This window comes from Neofelis nebulosa, chromosome 8 (assembly GCF_028018385.1).
Source record: "Neofelis nebulosa isolate mNeoNeb1 chromosome 8, mNeoNeb1.pri, whole genome shotgun sequence".
NCBI classification, from domain to species: domain Eukaryota; kingdom Metazoa; phylum Chordata; class Mammalia; order Carnivora; family Felidae; genus Neofelis; species Neofelis nebulosa.
The window spans coordinates 52658752-52674152 of NC_080789.1; the positions used below are offsets into that span (position 1 = coordinate 52658752).

Sequence of the window (15401 nt, forward strand, 5' to 3'; positions counted from 1 at the left end):
ACTTATCATGCCTTGAAAGAGGATCTGAGAAAAACCCCAAAAAAGAGCCCGCAAGCCAGATTTTTCTGTGCTGTGCATTAGAGAGAGAATTAAACTCACTGAAGACATCTTATTACTGGTTGTGGCTGAGCCATTAACCAGGTATTTGACCTTAAAAAAGGCAGGTCTCCTTTCTGGGCTTCCTCTGCTATGTGGAAGGGTGAGACAAGATGTTCTCCAAGCTCTTATCCAGCTCTAAACATTCTCTGCCTGTGACAAAATGCTTCTTAACACTCTGTGATGGGGTAGTGCATTTCTCTGCTATCCAGCTCAATGGGTGATTTCACGTTGATTCCAAATAATCCTGCTTTCTTTGGACCGAACGTTTCTCTTTCAGCTGTCACCAGCATCACCCCACAAAGCATCCAAGGCTCCTCCACTATCACCCATCAAAGACTACAAGACTTCTAGTTTCTAATCTGGAGGTGGAGATGCGGGGGGGTGGGGGGTGGGGCGGAACAGAATGGTGTTTATGAATGTCCTGAGCTCTTAGATGAGGGATTGCTCCCAAGAGACATTCAGAAGAAGCTGAAAAGATTCTTGGGATAAATGCAAGCAATACTTCAAACTGGACTAATGATGGACAGTGGGTTGACTGACCCCTGGTGAAGGGTGGAACCCACAGAATGACAACGAGAGGACGATCAGCTCTGCCTCAGCTTCTACAAAGTGCCCCAGCTCTGGGCTAACAGCAGTGCTGGCTCCTGAGAGGGCCTGGGATTCTCTCCTGCATGTCTTAGGTGCTTGAAGGGCTCCTTTCTCCCACTCACTGTTCTCTTTTCTCTAAGAGTATACTTAATCTCTGGGAGCCAAAGCTCTTCAGAATGCATCTGAATCTCTCCATATAGGACTATGTCAGTGGCATTTTTGAAAGCTAATGGTTGAATAATTTGTCATCCTGATTTTCTTATGACATTTGTCTATGCGTGTGCACAATGTGGGAGGGCAACCCCAAAATTAATACATACTTTAAACGGTTATCTTTCCACAATTCTTTCCTACTGTGTTTTTTGCATTAATGCCAAAGCCAAGAAAATCACTAAATAATCCATCTCTGTAAGTAATCAGACACATTTGACCAATTAAATATTGACTTCAACTACAAAATAATTACTTTTAGGAAGTCTAATTGTAGAAACATTTTGAATATGAAAATCACATATATAACTTTTTACAAATACAAAGGATCACCAAAAAAGCAAGCACATAAAGCTAGTTTTCAGGCTGGGCTCAAAATTCTAGACTCTTTGACCACTTTTATAACACAGGCATTGCCATTTATCACCTGCACTAAGAGTAAACTCACAGTAATCAGCTCTACTGTTACACATGCACACACACACACACATATAATAGGGGGAAGAGCATGGGTTTTGAGGCCAAAATGGTTGAGTTTAAATCTTAGCTCTGCAGCAGTTTTGGACATTGGGAAGTTACTTAGCATCTCTAAGCTTCAGTCAAAACAAAGATAATACAACCTATCCCACTGGATTGTTAGGAGATTTTAATGTGAAGATGTTTGTAATGCACATATCATGGTATGTGGCATGTAGTAAGGATTCGGTACATAGTATTTATTATTATTATTACCATTATTATTACTAAAATAACACTGAAGCTGGCTGAGAACTTACAGACTAGTAAGTACTGGCCCTTAAAAAAATAAGTACTGACTTTATTATTTTTTTTGTACCAATGTGGGGAATAGCTACTATACTAGCTCCTCTACTCAGAGACCCCCTGATCAATATAGTATTGAAGAACAGATTAATTTAGTTATTTTTTAAATGTTTATTTATTTATTTTGAGAGAGAGAGGGAGAGAGCACGGAAGTGCAAATGGGGGAGGGACAGGGAGAGAGGAAGAGATTCCCAAGCAGGCTTTGCTTGTGCAGAGCCCAATGCAGGACTCCAACTCACAAACTGAGAGATCATGACCTGAGCCAAGATCGAGAGTCAGACGCTTCACTGACTGAGCCACCCAGGTGCCCCAGATTCACGTGCTTATTAAATAAAAACTTCAATTTTCCATTAGTAGGAGTGTGATTTAATTGACAAGTGACTATTTCTATTGCTTACCACCAGGAATAGTTGGCTCTAATTGACACTGCTAATATAAGAGCTATGTGGGAAATACTCTTCCCAAGGGTAGACAGAAAGCTTTTTAGTTATGGAAACTTTTGTCAGCCTTTGTCTTACACAACTAAGCACTAACGGATCAAACTGATATACTGTATTTATAGAGTTCCTAATTGATTCACACGTAGTGTTCACGTTAATGAAATCTAGATAACCTAGAAACTATGTAAAGAGGGAGAAGCTTGAAGACCCTATAATTGATAACATATTTTACATGTTTCCCTATTGAATCTCACTCATGGGCAGTATCACTTCTAATAGTGTATAAGAATGCTTGAGAGTACAGTAATAAATGTGCTCTGAGGCATTTGATAAAAGTGGTCAAAGCTTGTTGACTAGTGATAAGCTCCAACCTGTGACATTATATATTCTTTCTCTGAGGTTAGACTCACTTGTTTTATAGTTAATATTTTTGTAGCATAGAGAAGTTCAGTGATGATTATAGAAGGGAATATGGAAATTTTTGAAGAAATTGATGGGAATTTTTGAGAAACTTTTAATAGTATTGACTATCTGATTTCTTTTTGTTCAGTGTATCTACTTGTAAAATGCAATGCTGGCTTGTAAGGTCCACTTGGACTTGGGTTTCTCCAGAAGGGAGACAGTCAGCAATTCTCCATCCAATCAGACCAAGCACTCTTGTATCTGCATATCTGTGTATGAGGTCTGAAGCTTTTCTCGTTTGGAAGCAGCAGGACTCCTTGGCTAGAGATCTTGGTAGTATGACTTTGTGGCTTAAAGTTCAGATGCTAGGGCAGAAAGACCTTGTTTTCATTCCTCCTTGCCTACTTTCTTGTCACCATCCCTGTGGCAGGTTAGTTAACCTCTTTCAGAACTTCCATTTTATCAACTGTAAGATAACAAAAAGCCTACCTTAAGGGTTTTTGTGAATATTTATTCATTCATATATAAAGAAATAATTCTGTGGCTACTATGTACTGGGATGAACCATATGATATTGCCATTTCAAGTTCAAAATTGTCGATATCCATAATTTCATATGGTTCAAACAAAAACCCTTTAACAAATTGTAGCTATTATCGTAACAGAAATACTAACTTGCTTGATGAACTTAAATATTTACCATTTATTCTAATTTCCCAGATAGCAGGACACTTTGTTATAACCTGGCTTATTTTTGCAGTTTGGGTAAACCTCAAACCATCGAGTTCAATTACAAATTATTGAGGAAGCATAACATACTTCAACATGTTCAAATAAAATTTTATATTTGCTTCTTGCGTCACCCCAAATAAAAAATGTTCTTCTACAGTCTTCTCAGTGAATGGTATTTCATTCATCCCACTGCTCAAAAGAGAAACTTGAGAACCTCTGTGTTTTCTCTTTTCTTTTCATTCACCCAATGCAACCTATCAGCAGTGCTTACTGGAGATGCCTTCAAAATATATTTGGGATCTACTGACTTCCCAGAATTACAGCTTTCACCCTGTCCAAGCCTCCAGCACCTACTGCAACAGCCTATTTATTTAGTCTCCTTGTTTTCACCCTTGACCCCTTTCTCTAAGGCAAGAGTGATCTTTTCAACAAGAGAATTAATACATTTATGATTTAAAAAGTTCCTATTACCCAGGATGAAATCCAAAGTCCTTAATGGCTTTCAGGGCCCTTCATGACCTGGCCTCTGACTAATTCTGTGACCTAACCCAATTGGTCTCCTCATTTACTTCTCTTCTCCCCAAACACACTGGATTTTGTGCATCGCTTTAAATCCCCAAGTCCCTTCAAGCCCTGGAAACTTGCACTAGCAAATCCTTGTCCCCCAGATCTTCAAGTGTTACTTCAAATAGGACTTCTCTGGTCACTCCAAAGTAGCCTCCTACCCACCTACATCACATAATAATGGATTTGTTTCCTGGGTATTTTTTCAATGTCAGAATTTAAGAATGTAAGCTGTTTGAGGGTCTGGCCTTCATTTGTCCTATTCAAGATGATAACCCAGCAACTGGAATGGTGCCCGGCACAGTGTGTGAAGGAAAGGACTCAGGGAATGGGCGAAGGAGGCCAAGAGAGGCAACAGCACCAGCCCCAGTGCTCACCTCCCATCAAAATCCTGAGAGACCCCGAGGGAGGCCTGTACGAGAACCACCCGGCCAATCTACAGAATTCTGAGATACAATAAAAGACTGGATTTTTTCCCAGTTTTATAGTAAAAGTATAACTGAGAAAACTGTAAGATATTTACAAGCTTACCATGTGATGATTTCACGTGCCTATACACTGTGAAAGGATTTCTCCCCACCCACCCATCTTCTCACATATTCACCTTTTGTTTTTTAAATTTTTTAATGTTTATTTATTTTTGAGAGAGAGAGAGAGAGAGAGAGAGACAGCATGCAAGCGGGGGAGGGGCAGAGAGAGGGAGACACAGAATCAGAAGGCTCCGGGCTGTCAGCACAGAGCCTGATGCAAGGCTCAGATCCACAAACTGTGAGATCATGACCCAAGCCGAAGTTGGACGCTTAACCAACTGAACCACCCAGGTGCCCCCATATTCACCTTTTTTTTTTTTTTTTTTACATTTATTCATTTTTGAGAGACAAAGAGAGACAGAGCACAAGCAGGGGAGGGGCAGAGGGAGAGGGAGACAGAATGTGAAGCAGGCTCCAGGCTCCGAGCTGTCAGCACAGAGCCCAACATGGGGCTCAAACCCACAAACAGCGAGATCATGACCTGAGCCGAAGTCGGATGCTTAACGGACTGAGCCACCCAGGCGCCGCCCACCCACCCCCGCCATATTCACCTTTTTTAATGAGAATATTTAAGTTCTACTTTCCTAGCAAGTTTCATTTATACAATACAGTATTATCAACTATAGTCACCATGTTATACATTAGATTCTCACACTTTCTTCATCTTACAACTAAAAATTTGTACCCTTGGGGCACCTGAATGGCTCAGTCAGTTAAGCATCTGACTTCAGCTCACGTCATGATCTCAGGGTTCATGGGTTTGAGTCCTGAGTTGGGCTCTGTGCTGACAGCTCAGAGCCCGGAGCCTGCTTTAGATTCTGTGTCTCCCTCTCTCTCTGCTCCTCCCCCACCCACACTATCTCTCTCTCTCTCAAAAATACACATTTAAAAAAAAAATCAAAAAATAAAAGTTTGTACCCTTGAAAATTTGGAGAGGTAGTCCTCTCCCTCTCCCTATTCTCCCTTGTTCCCTAGCCCCTGGCAAGCACTTTCTACTCTGTTTTTATGAGCTCAACTTTGTTTTGTTTTTAAATAAAGGGTTGTTTTAAGCTTCTGAGTTTTAGATTCTTTGGGGTTTTTTTTAATTTATTTTTTCACACCCAAAGTATTTTATTTTTGTTTTTGTACTTTACAGAAACTTTATTTTCAAATAGGATACATAATGCAGATAAAAACTTAAATACAAATATTTAGGTAGTATTAAGTACCCTACCCGTTCTCACTAATCTTCATTTGTTATCAATCATTAATTAATCTAATCCTTGCTATTTTACCAAAATTCAACAGAAAAATAATCAAGCTCACCTTCACAGGAAAGAACTCGTTTATTTTTCCAATGTTTCCAGCTTTCTTTTCCTTTCCTTACCTAGAAGAATGATAGAGAGAAAAAAATTCATATCACAGTGTGATGCTGCTGGTATGAATAAAAAACCTTTCACAGCCATCAGCAGTTTCCCTGCTGGCCAGCTTCTAAGTCTCTCCTACTCCCCACTGAGTGGTTTACTAAATAGCAATAGATAAAACAATCAACATTTTCATTTATTTAAAAAAATTTTTTTTTCAACGTTTTTTATTTATTTTTGGGACAGAGAGAGACAGAGCATGAACGGGGGAGGGGCAGAGAGAGAGGGAGACACAGAATCGGAAACAGGCTCCAGGCTCCGAGCCATCGGCCCAGAGCCCGACACGGGGCTCGAACTCACGGACCGCGAGATCGTGACCTGGCTGAAGTCGGACGCTTAACCGACTGCGCCACCCAGGCGCCCCAACATTTTCATTTATTTTAAATAAACTTACACATTATGTCAATGTTAGGGCAATTCCAAATTAAGTAATGTACCACAGTCAGGTACTCTAACTAGCTGAAGTGTTTCACTTGTCTCTATGTTTTTGCTATTTTTTCCTACTTTGTTAAAATCATATAAATTTTCCCTTTTGTCACTATAAATGGATTCAATAATCTTCTGAAGAGTTCTTCTAGTTCCTTTATCTTAAAAAAAATTTTTTTTAATGTTTATTTATTTTTGAGAGAGAGAGAGAGAGAAAGAGAGCATGAGCAGGGGAGGGACAGAAAGAGAGAAAGAGAAGAAGACACAGAATCTGAAGCAGGCTCAAGGTTCCGAGCTGCCAGCACAGAGCACGACTTGGGGCTCAAACCCACAAACTGTGAGATCATGAACTGAGCTGAAGTCGGATACTTAATCTACTGGGCCACCCAGGTGCTCCTCTTCTAGTTGCTTGAAAATGGGATTTGTATCTGCCTAGACACAGCAGGGTCCACATCGTCCCTATCCCTCACCACGGAGAGGCCCTCGGAATCACAAAGTACAAATAACAGCTGACTGCTTAAATGCTCCTGGTATGATACACACCAGGTACCATGAGACTGAGTGTTCCCTCAACCCTTCCTCTTCCAGAAGGGACTGGTAAGGGAAAGTTGTCAAGCATGGAGGAGACGAGGTGTTTGAAGGTTTACTGGTTAGATATCAGAGACTTCTGACTTCTGGGTTTGGGGAAACCTTGGGTCAAAGCATTTTCTTTTCTTTCCACTTTTTTCTAGTCTGCTTTTCCTTCCTTGTTGCCTTCAACTTGGAAGATGACTCTAACTCTGAAAAGCTAAGAGGAGCTCTGGGCAGGACAAAAGAAAAGGAAGCAAGATTATTTACCCCAAGATTTGGAAAGAAGCAAAGAGGACCTCTAAGTTTCCTTCTAGGTGGCCCATTCCTCTGAAGGCCCCAGGACGGGGACAGGTTTCAGGGCACAAGTTATTTCTATAAGATTTTGGAGTTGACAGAAGCACTAACTCACTTCCTCCCTCTTTCTACTCTGGAAAGGTATGGGGACAGAGTAGTAGTGGTGTTGACAGTGACTGGGGACATGGTGATCTGTTTGTTTGGCCAGTGAGGAAGGCAGTGAAGGAGGTCAAAGGAGGTTGAGGATCAAGTGACCTAGAACCACTGTGGGTTTTTGTGGGCTATCCGGCAGTAACTGCCATTGTTTACAACACCGTTTCTACAGGGAAATTATTTTGTCGGCTGCACAGCTGATCTACAAATGAATCTGAAAAGGACACATTTTATAAAGGGAGTATTTTGCTTCTATCAGCAACTAAACCACCAGAGGGCATAGTTGGGTTAGGAAGAAAAAGATCTAATACTAAAACTGCTCTAAGCAGGAGAATGGACTCAAACTTTTAAAATTCCTGTGGACCTTCAAAATTAAATTATTTTTTGTGGTTATGCTTCTTTAATAGGTACTACATAAATATAGGTGTAAGAAAGCTCCTTATGCTCTTATTAAGTCAACACAAAGTTATTTATTTATTTATTTTTTAATGTTTATTTTTGAGAGAGAGAAACAGAGCGCAAACAGGGGAGGGGCAGAGACAGAGGGAGACACAGAATCTGAAGCAGGCTCCAGGCTTTTAGCTGTCAGCAAAAAGCCCGACGTGGGGCTCGAACTCACGAACGGCGAGATCATGACCTGAGCAGAGGTTGGACACTTAACCAACACAAATTTAGGACTGAAACGTTTGTAAAATTAAATACAAATTAATATTTTTAATGTAATGTATGACATTTTGCTGAAACTCCATCTCCTCTTGCAAAATGAATACGGTACAATATACAACACAGGCTCTTGAGTTCAGTATCCTGCTATCACACTTTACTCTTCTCTTTCAGAACTACTACATGTCTTTTTTTTACAGGCCATGCTGTCCCCTGACTTGGCTTGGCTTGAACATTTCCCTATCTGGAAGTGAAGTCTGATTCTGTTCTCTTTTTGACGAGGGACAATTAAAATTTTCCCACTCGGGACAAAAAATGGATTAGCGCAAACAATGCAAACACAGCCATGTCACTGAAATGAAAACAAAACTTCAAACTCTCTGAGAAACCCCATAGACTTTCAAGTTGAAAACTAGTCCCCTCCCCTGGGAAGAAAAAAAAAACACAAAAACCAGTCCCCAGTTTGAAAGGATCTGTTATAGAGGATAAGAGGCTCGGTGGTTTATGCCTTTTTCTTCCCAGTACCTGTTTCATTTATAAAAGTGTCTTCATTTGGATGATAAAGTGTAACATTAAAAAACCTGGTTATAAGCTAGTCCTGTCATGGAGTTTTAAGATCAGCAAAGACCTGTGCCTTAGCAGTAGAAATTAGGAAAGAAAACACTTCTTAAAGCCATATACAGAAGTTTCATAGGCTTCTCCCAGAGGCTTATTTAACCAATATGAGTGAAGCTTTGAGGGTTAAATCAAACTTTAGACATGTTCTGATCTCCTTTTGTGACTCAGAGGTCTCAGAGGTTCCCCCTGCTTCCCACTCTCCCAAAACACCACCTTAAAATTTAAGCAGGCTATAAGAAAGGAAATAAAGTAAAGGATTTCATCACACTTAGGATCCTCTGATATCTGAGAGCATATAAGGTCATTTTAGGGTAGGAGGAGTGAAACTTCTGAAAGAGTCACATTTACTCAGAAAAGCTGGAAGATAGGACAGGAGTTTTGTAACCATATGACATAATTTGGCTAACATTGTGCATTGGGTTTGCTATACAAAATGATTCCTCACTGCCAAGTCTCAAGACCAAATTCAGTTGCCAACGTGACTTCAGATGGTTCAGTATTAACAATAATGAAAAAATGCCAGGAGTGCCTGGGTGGCTCAGTTGGTTAAGTGTCTGACTCTTGACTTCAGCTCAGGTCTCAATCTCAGGGGCGTGAGTTCAAATCCCATGTTGGGTTCTGTGCTGGCCGTGAAGCCTACAAAGGAAGGAAGGGAGGAAGAGAGGGAGGAAGTGACAGAGGAAGAGAGGGAGGGAGGAAGAAAGGAAGAAAGAAATGCCACAAAATAGTGAATTTTAAGGAGACCAAGAAACACTTCTCTAAAACATAAAGTATCCTGAGTGTGTGTGTGTGTGTGTGTGTGTGTGTGTGTGTGTGTGTGTGGTGGACCAGATCCAAGAACCAAAATGGTCCACAAACTGAAATTTGCTGAGATCGTTCTGTTGAAGCAACGCTAATGAGAGCATCCTGGCAAGCTGGAGTCCTCATGCCTTCAGAACATGACTATCACCGGCATTCTTTCATACTTAATCAAGCCCCAACTGGGGCAACTTGTCATAATGGACAGGATGGGGAGAGAGGGAAAAAAGCACCATCTGTCTCTGGCATATGTGCCAGGGGCATTCAATGTGGGGGAAATGTCTTAAGTGGTCTGTCAGAAGGTTTAGGAGGTTCCCTATGATTTTCAAGGATCTTGCCCCAGAGAGAAATAAATTCAATTCAATAAGCATCTTTTCTGGGTTAGTTGGGTACTTAGAGCATACAAAAATAAACAAAACAAAGTCCCTGTTCTAACAAGCTAAGTTTTCTAAGCTAAATTATTTGAATACAATCTTCAAAATTTTTGCCATATCATCTATATTTTTATTTACTCAATAATTTTCTACTATCTCTACCTACTTTAACCATGTCCTAAAGGATATCTGGGAAATCACAGAGTTGGTGATCTAGATATATATTTTTAAACACTAGTATGTACATACATTTCTAATGTACATTTTTGTTTTATTATTTTTTATAATTTTTTTTTCATTTTTATTTTTTCAGAGAGAGAGTGAGTGCAAGCAGGGGAGGGGCAGAGGGAGAGAGAGGAAGAGAATCCCGAGCAGACTCCGTGCCCAACACAGAGCCCCACACAGGGTTCGATCCCATGACCATGAGATCATGACCTGAGCTGAAATCAAGAGTCAGACACTCAACTGACTGAGCCACCCAGGTGCCCATCTAGTGTGCATTTTTAAATAAACACAATTTTGGAGGTGCCTGGGTGGCTCAGTTGGTTAAGCACTTGACTTCGGCTCAGGTCATGATCTCAGAGTCAGTCTGTGGGTTCAAGTCCGGCATCGGGCTCTGTGCTGACAGTTCAGAGACTGGAGCCTGCTTCAGATTCTGTGTCTCCCTCTCTCTTTGCCCCTCCCCACTCTCACTCTGTCTCTTTCTCTCTCTCAAAAATAAACATTAAAAAAGAAACCCACAGTTAAAATTTTTTTAAATGTCTTTTCATTAGACTACCTAAAATAAATAATCTTTGTACCCCTCCATGAGAATGATAATAGTAAGGAATACTCAAAATATTTTATAAGGGCAGAACAGGTCAATGATGGAGGTACATAGAAAGTGTTACAGGAAATCACAGGAAATCACAGGAAGAAGGCCTCAAGGAGGCCTACTTATAAGATTTTGTATTTAAGGAGGCTTTAAAAATAACTAACTCTACGATATTTTTTTAACACCACAGAACATGGAAAATGATAAGACTTGACAAAGCTTGGTGGTTGGTGAGTGCATAGATATTCCTATATCATTCTCTTTACCTCTCTGTATACTTGAAACATTTCACAGTAACAATAATAAAGTGTGTTTGGGATTTGGAGAAGAGAAAAAGCATTCTACGTAGAAGAAAAATAAGAATGAGCACAGAATCCTGAAATTCAGGCTGGGTGGTCTGGTTCAAAGTGCTGGAAGACAAGGTTGGAACATTAAGATGCTATCAAATCATGCCAGACCCTGGTTAAATGGTCCTAAGAGTCTGTGGATGTGGGAAACCCCTAGAGGTTTCTGATGAACAATATATGATCAGAGTGGCAGATTAGGAATAGAACTCTGGGAGAAATGTGTATGATGGGGAGAGCCCAGATTTGGAAGAATGTTATAATAATGATCCAGATAAAAATATGGTGGTCTACCTAAGTTCCATAATATCCTGATGTGTTTCCTTATTCTGCCAGCTTGCATTCTATTTTTATTAAGGAAAAAAAATCCTGGGCTCCTGGCTAGCTCAGTTGGTAGAGCATATGACTCCTAATCTCAGGGTCATGAGTTTGAGCCCCACATTGGGCATGGAGCCTACGAAAGGAAGAAGAAAGGAAGAAAGGAAGAGGAAGGAAGGAATAAGGAAGGAAGGAAAGGAAGAAGGAATCTATTCTTACCAGGCAGTCATACTTCCTCCTTCCTACCCCAGATCCTTTGTAGTCGAATCCAACTATATTGTAGACCAGGGTTGGGAAACTTTCTCTGTGAATGGTCAGACAGTAAATATTTTAGGCTTTGCAGGCCATATGGTCTCTGTTGTAATTACTTCGGCGTAGTGAGAAAAGCAGCCACAGACAATACATAATGAATGGGTTTGGCTATATTCCAATAAAACTTTATTTATAGAGACTGAAATTTAAATTTCAGAAAATTTTCATGTATCACGAAGTGTTTTTCTCAACATTTAAAAAATGTACAAACCATTCTTAGTTTTAGACTATATAAAAATTGGCTGCAGATTAGAGTAATGCAAAACAAAACCACAAGGAGATACCACTTCTCACCCCCTAGGTAGCTATTATAAAAAAGATACATAATAGCAATTCTTGGCAAAATTGGAACCCTCACACACTACTGGTAAAAATGTAAAATATCACAGCCGCCTTGGAAAGCAGTCTGGCAGTTCCTCAAATGGTTAAAGATAGAGTCACCATATGATCCGGCAATGCTACTTCTAGGTATATATACGCCCAAGAGAAATGAAAATATGTATCCATGCAAAATATTGTATACAAACGTTCATGGCAGCATTATTCATAACCAAAATGTGGAAACATCCATATAATAAATTATTTGGCAATAAAGAGAAATGAAGTATTGATGTGCTACAACATGGATGAATCCTGAAAACATGCTAAGTGGAAGAAACCAGGCATAAAAGACCAAATACTGTATGATTTCATTTACATGGAATGTCAGAATAGGCAAATATATAAAGACAAAAAGTAGATTAGTGATTAATTACAGTTAGGGGAGACAGGGGAAATGACTGCTTATGGGTATGGGATTGTTGGGGGTGTGATGAAAATATTATAAAATTAATTGTGGTGATGGTAGCACAACTCAGGAAATATATTAAAAACCAATGAATTGTACACTTTAAAAGGGGGAACTGTATGGCACATGAATTATATCTCAATAAAGCTGTTAAAGAAAAAACGTAACAGGCTCCAGGCTACTTGGTCCTGAATGTGGAATTTTGCCAACCTCTGCTACAGATACCAGATAAACTGGTTCCTTTCAGAAGCTTACTTCAGGTTCAGCTACTTAAATCTGGAAAATTCAATTTAGAAGAGCAGGAGGATGACTAGTCAGATAGGCTTTTGTTGTTGGGGCTTGCTGGGGAGCAGATCTACATGTGTTATAGATGTGTGATACAAACAATGATGAACTCCCTCCGACTCGGTGGTTTGTAATTAAATCCGGGAGCTCAGTCCACATGCTCAGATATACCCAGACTCATATTATTTTCAGTATTGGCGTCTTGTATAGACACCAGGCTGTGAAGACCTTCACTTGGTCCCAGCCAAGCTTCTCAGGGAAGCAATCATTTTGTCCATCTCTCTTCTCTTACTTAGACCAGCAGGCTAGTTAGCTGAAATTCCTCAACTTCCCATGATTGAAAAACAAACCTTAATCTCATTACCTCTTTGGAGAGGTAATGTGAAGGGGTGATGAAAACATTTAATCTAAATGTTTCTTCTTCTTACTTAAAAAAAAAGTTTTTTTAAAGGGTACCTAGGGGCACCTGGTGGCTCAGTCAGTTAAGCTTCTGAGTCTTGGTTTCAGCTCAGGTCACGATCTCGCGGTTTGTGAGTTCAAGCCCTGCATCAGGCTCTTCACTGACAGTAGGGAGCCTGCTTGGGATTCTGTCTCTCCCTTTCTCTCTACCCCTCTCCCACTTGCTCCGTTTCTCTCTCAAAACAAACAAACAAACAAACAAACAAACAAACAAATAAATAAACTTTTAAAAAGTGGGAGGGGGGCACCTAGCTAGATGAGTTGGTGAAGCATGCAACTCTTGATCTTGGGGTTGTAAATCTGTGCACCATGTTGGGTGTAGAGATAACTAAAAAAAAAAAAGAAAAAACCTTATAAATAATAAAATAGTAAAATAAAAACTCCTGAGGGTTTGACTGGAGAAGTACTTATTTTAGGAATAATGCTTTTTTTTTTTAAATGTTTACTTATTTTTGAGAGAGACAGAATGTGAGTGGGAGAAGGGCAAAGAGAGGGAGACACAGAATCTGAAGCAGGCTCCAGGCTCAGAGCTGTCAGCACAGAGCCCGACGCGGGGCTTGAACTCACGGACTGTGAGATCATGACCTGAGCTAAAGCTGGACGCTTAACTGACTGAGCCACCCAGGTGCCACTATGAGTAATGCTTTTAAGAGACTTGGAAAGTTGTATTCCAGGACTGCTACCCAGGCACTGGTCAGAATTAAGACTGTCACAAATTCTGTAAAGGACAATCTTATCCACCTCTTTATATCTTTTGTCTTAAATCCTTAGAATTTCCCAAATGAGTTATTACCTACTTCAGGAGGGCTAGACATTTTAGGAAATAAAGCATAGAGCAGGGTTTCTGCTTTCAAGAGGGAAGTTTCTCAAATGACTTCCAGGCTCAATTCTGGGATAATTTATGCTCCATTTCCTTTCTCTTTATGCCTTGCAGGTGGTGATAGCTAATTTAAAAAAAAATTGGAAGAGAATCTTTGTTTTTATCATTATGTGTCAAGAATAGGTCATCAGTAGAAAGAAATGTTTAACATTATGCAAAAAGCACAGCCCCAAGAGTCTCTCTGAAACCCTTTGCCTCATATGCAAATTGATGAATGGACGGAACTGCAGCTTTTTAGTAATGCAGGCAAGAATGAAGGAATGAATGATCACCGGAGTTAAGAATTTAACAATACATACATAGTTCAGGAAAAAATACTCAAAAGATCTTCTTTGAGGAGAACAAGATATGACTTTTAATAATGCTAATGATGTCACTAAAAGAACCAAGTAAGTCCATGATCATTTAAAACACAATGAGCCTGGGTGGTTCCGTGGGTTAAGCATCCAACTTCAGCTCTCACGGTTTGTGAGTTTGAGCCCCGCATCAGGCTCTGTGCTGACAGCTCAGAGACTGCAGCCTGCTTCAGATTCTGTCTCCCTAGCTCTCTGCCCCTCCCCCACTTGCACGAGTGTTCTCTCTCTCTCTTAAAAATAAACATTAAAAAAATTAAAACACAAAGCGAGGGGCGCCTGGGTGGCGCAGTCGGTTAAGCGTCCGACTTCAGCCAGGTCACGATCTCGCGGTCCGTGAGTTCGAGCCCCGCGTCAGGCTCTGGGCTGATGGCTCAGAGCCTGGAGCCTGTTTCCGCTTCTGTGTCTCCCTCTCTCTCTGCCCCTCCCCCGTTCATGCTCTGTCTCTCTCTGTCCCAAAAATTAAAAAAAAAAAAAAAAAAAAAAAAAGTTGGGAAAAAAAAAATATTAAAAAAAAAAAAACACAAAGCGAGAGTCTTAATGAATGCTTCAATATCCAACCTGCAGAATAAACTAGAAAGAAAATGTTGACAAAGATACAGTTCTGATCTAATTCTGGAGCTCCAATAGTGTTAATATATGAGAACATTTTTGTTTTATTTAGAAAAATGATAAAATTTGCTGGAGTTGTAGTACAGTAATAGCAAAATTAATTACTAAAATTATTTCAGCAACTAGTAGCTATTGAGTATCAAGCGTGTGCTAATCACTGTAACGTTTAATAAGACCCAGTGCCTTTCTTTGAGAAGCTAACTTTATAGAAAGGGGAATAAATCAACCACAAAAATAATTATAACTTAAGATGGTTGATAATAAATGAACACGAGGTAAAGTTCTGTGAGCCATAAGGAGAAAAGGCTTATGTGTTATTGAAATAATCAGTAAAATTTTCATGAAGGACATGGCATTTGAGACGAGAAAACAGGCACATTTTCCTGGTCTGGGATGTAAGAAAAGAGCATGCTAGGCAGTGGTATGGCAACAGAAGTACCAAAGTGGAAAAGCAGAAGAGGTGTTTGGGGAACGGAACAGCTGTTTTGCCAGAGTGTAAACTACTGTATATTTTTTTTTTGGAAGAAAGACAGTAGGAAATACAGTTGGAA

At 40.0% G+C, this 15401-nt stretch overlaps 1 protein-coding gene and 1 long non-coding RNA gene across 5 annotated transcripts in view; one reads left to right on the forward strand and one right to left on the reverse strand.

Moving 5' to 3' along the window:
• C8H12orf56 (chromosome 8 C12orf56 homolog) overlaps nucleotides 1-15401 on the forward strand; it is a 115658-nt gene that overhangs the window by 85646 nt on the left and 14611 nt on the right. The window contains exon 13 of one of the 3 annotated variants that reach the window (XM_058742141.1): nucleotides 377-3450. The exons of the other annotated variants lie outside the window; for them this stretch is intronic. Coding sequence (XP_058598124.1) covers nucleotides 377-515 — 139 coding nt within the window. The 3' untranslated portion in view covers nucleotides 516-3450. Of the gene's footprint in view, nucleotides 1-376; nucleotides 3451-15401 lie in introns of those variants that run through there. 3 annotated transcript variants of the gene reach the window in all.
• LOC131519285 (uncharacterized) overlaps nucleotides 1-15401 on the reverse strand; it is a 113378-nt gene that overhangs the window by 80957 nt on the left and 17020 nt on the right. For both annotated transcript variants that reach the window (XR_009265576.1, XR_009265575.1), the window contains exons 2-3: nucleotides 11382-11466; nucleotides 5693-5753 (exon numbers count right to left, since the gene is read on the reverse strand). This is a non-coding gene — a long non-coding RNA (uncharacterized LOC131519285). The remainder of the gene's footprint in view (nucleotides 1-5692; nucleotides 5754-11381; nucleotides 11467-15401) is intronic.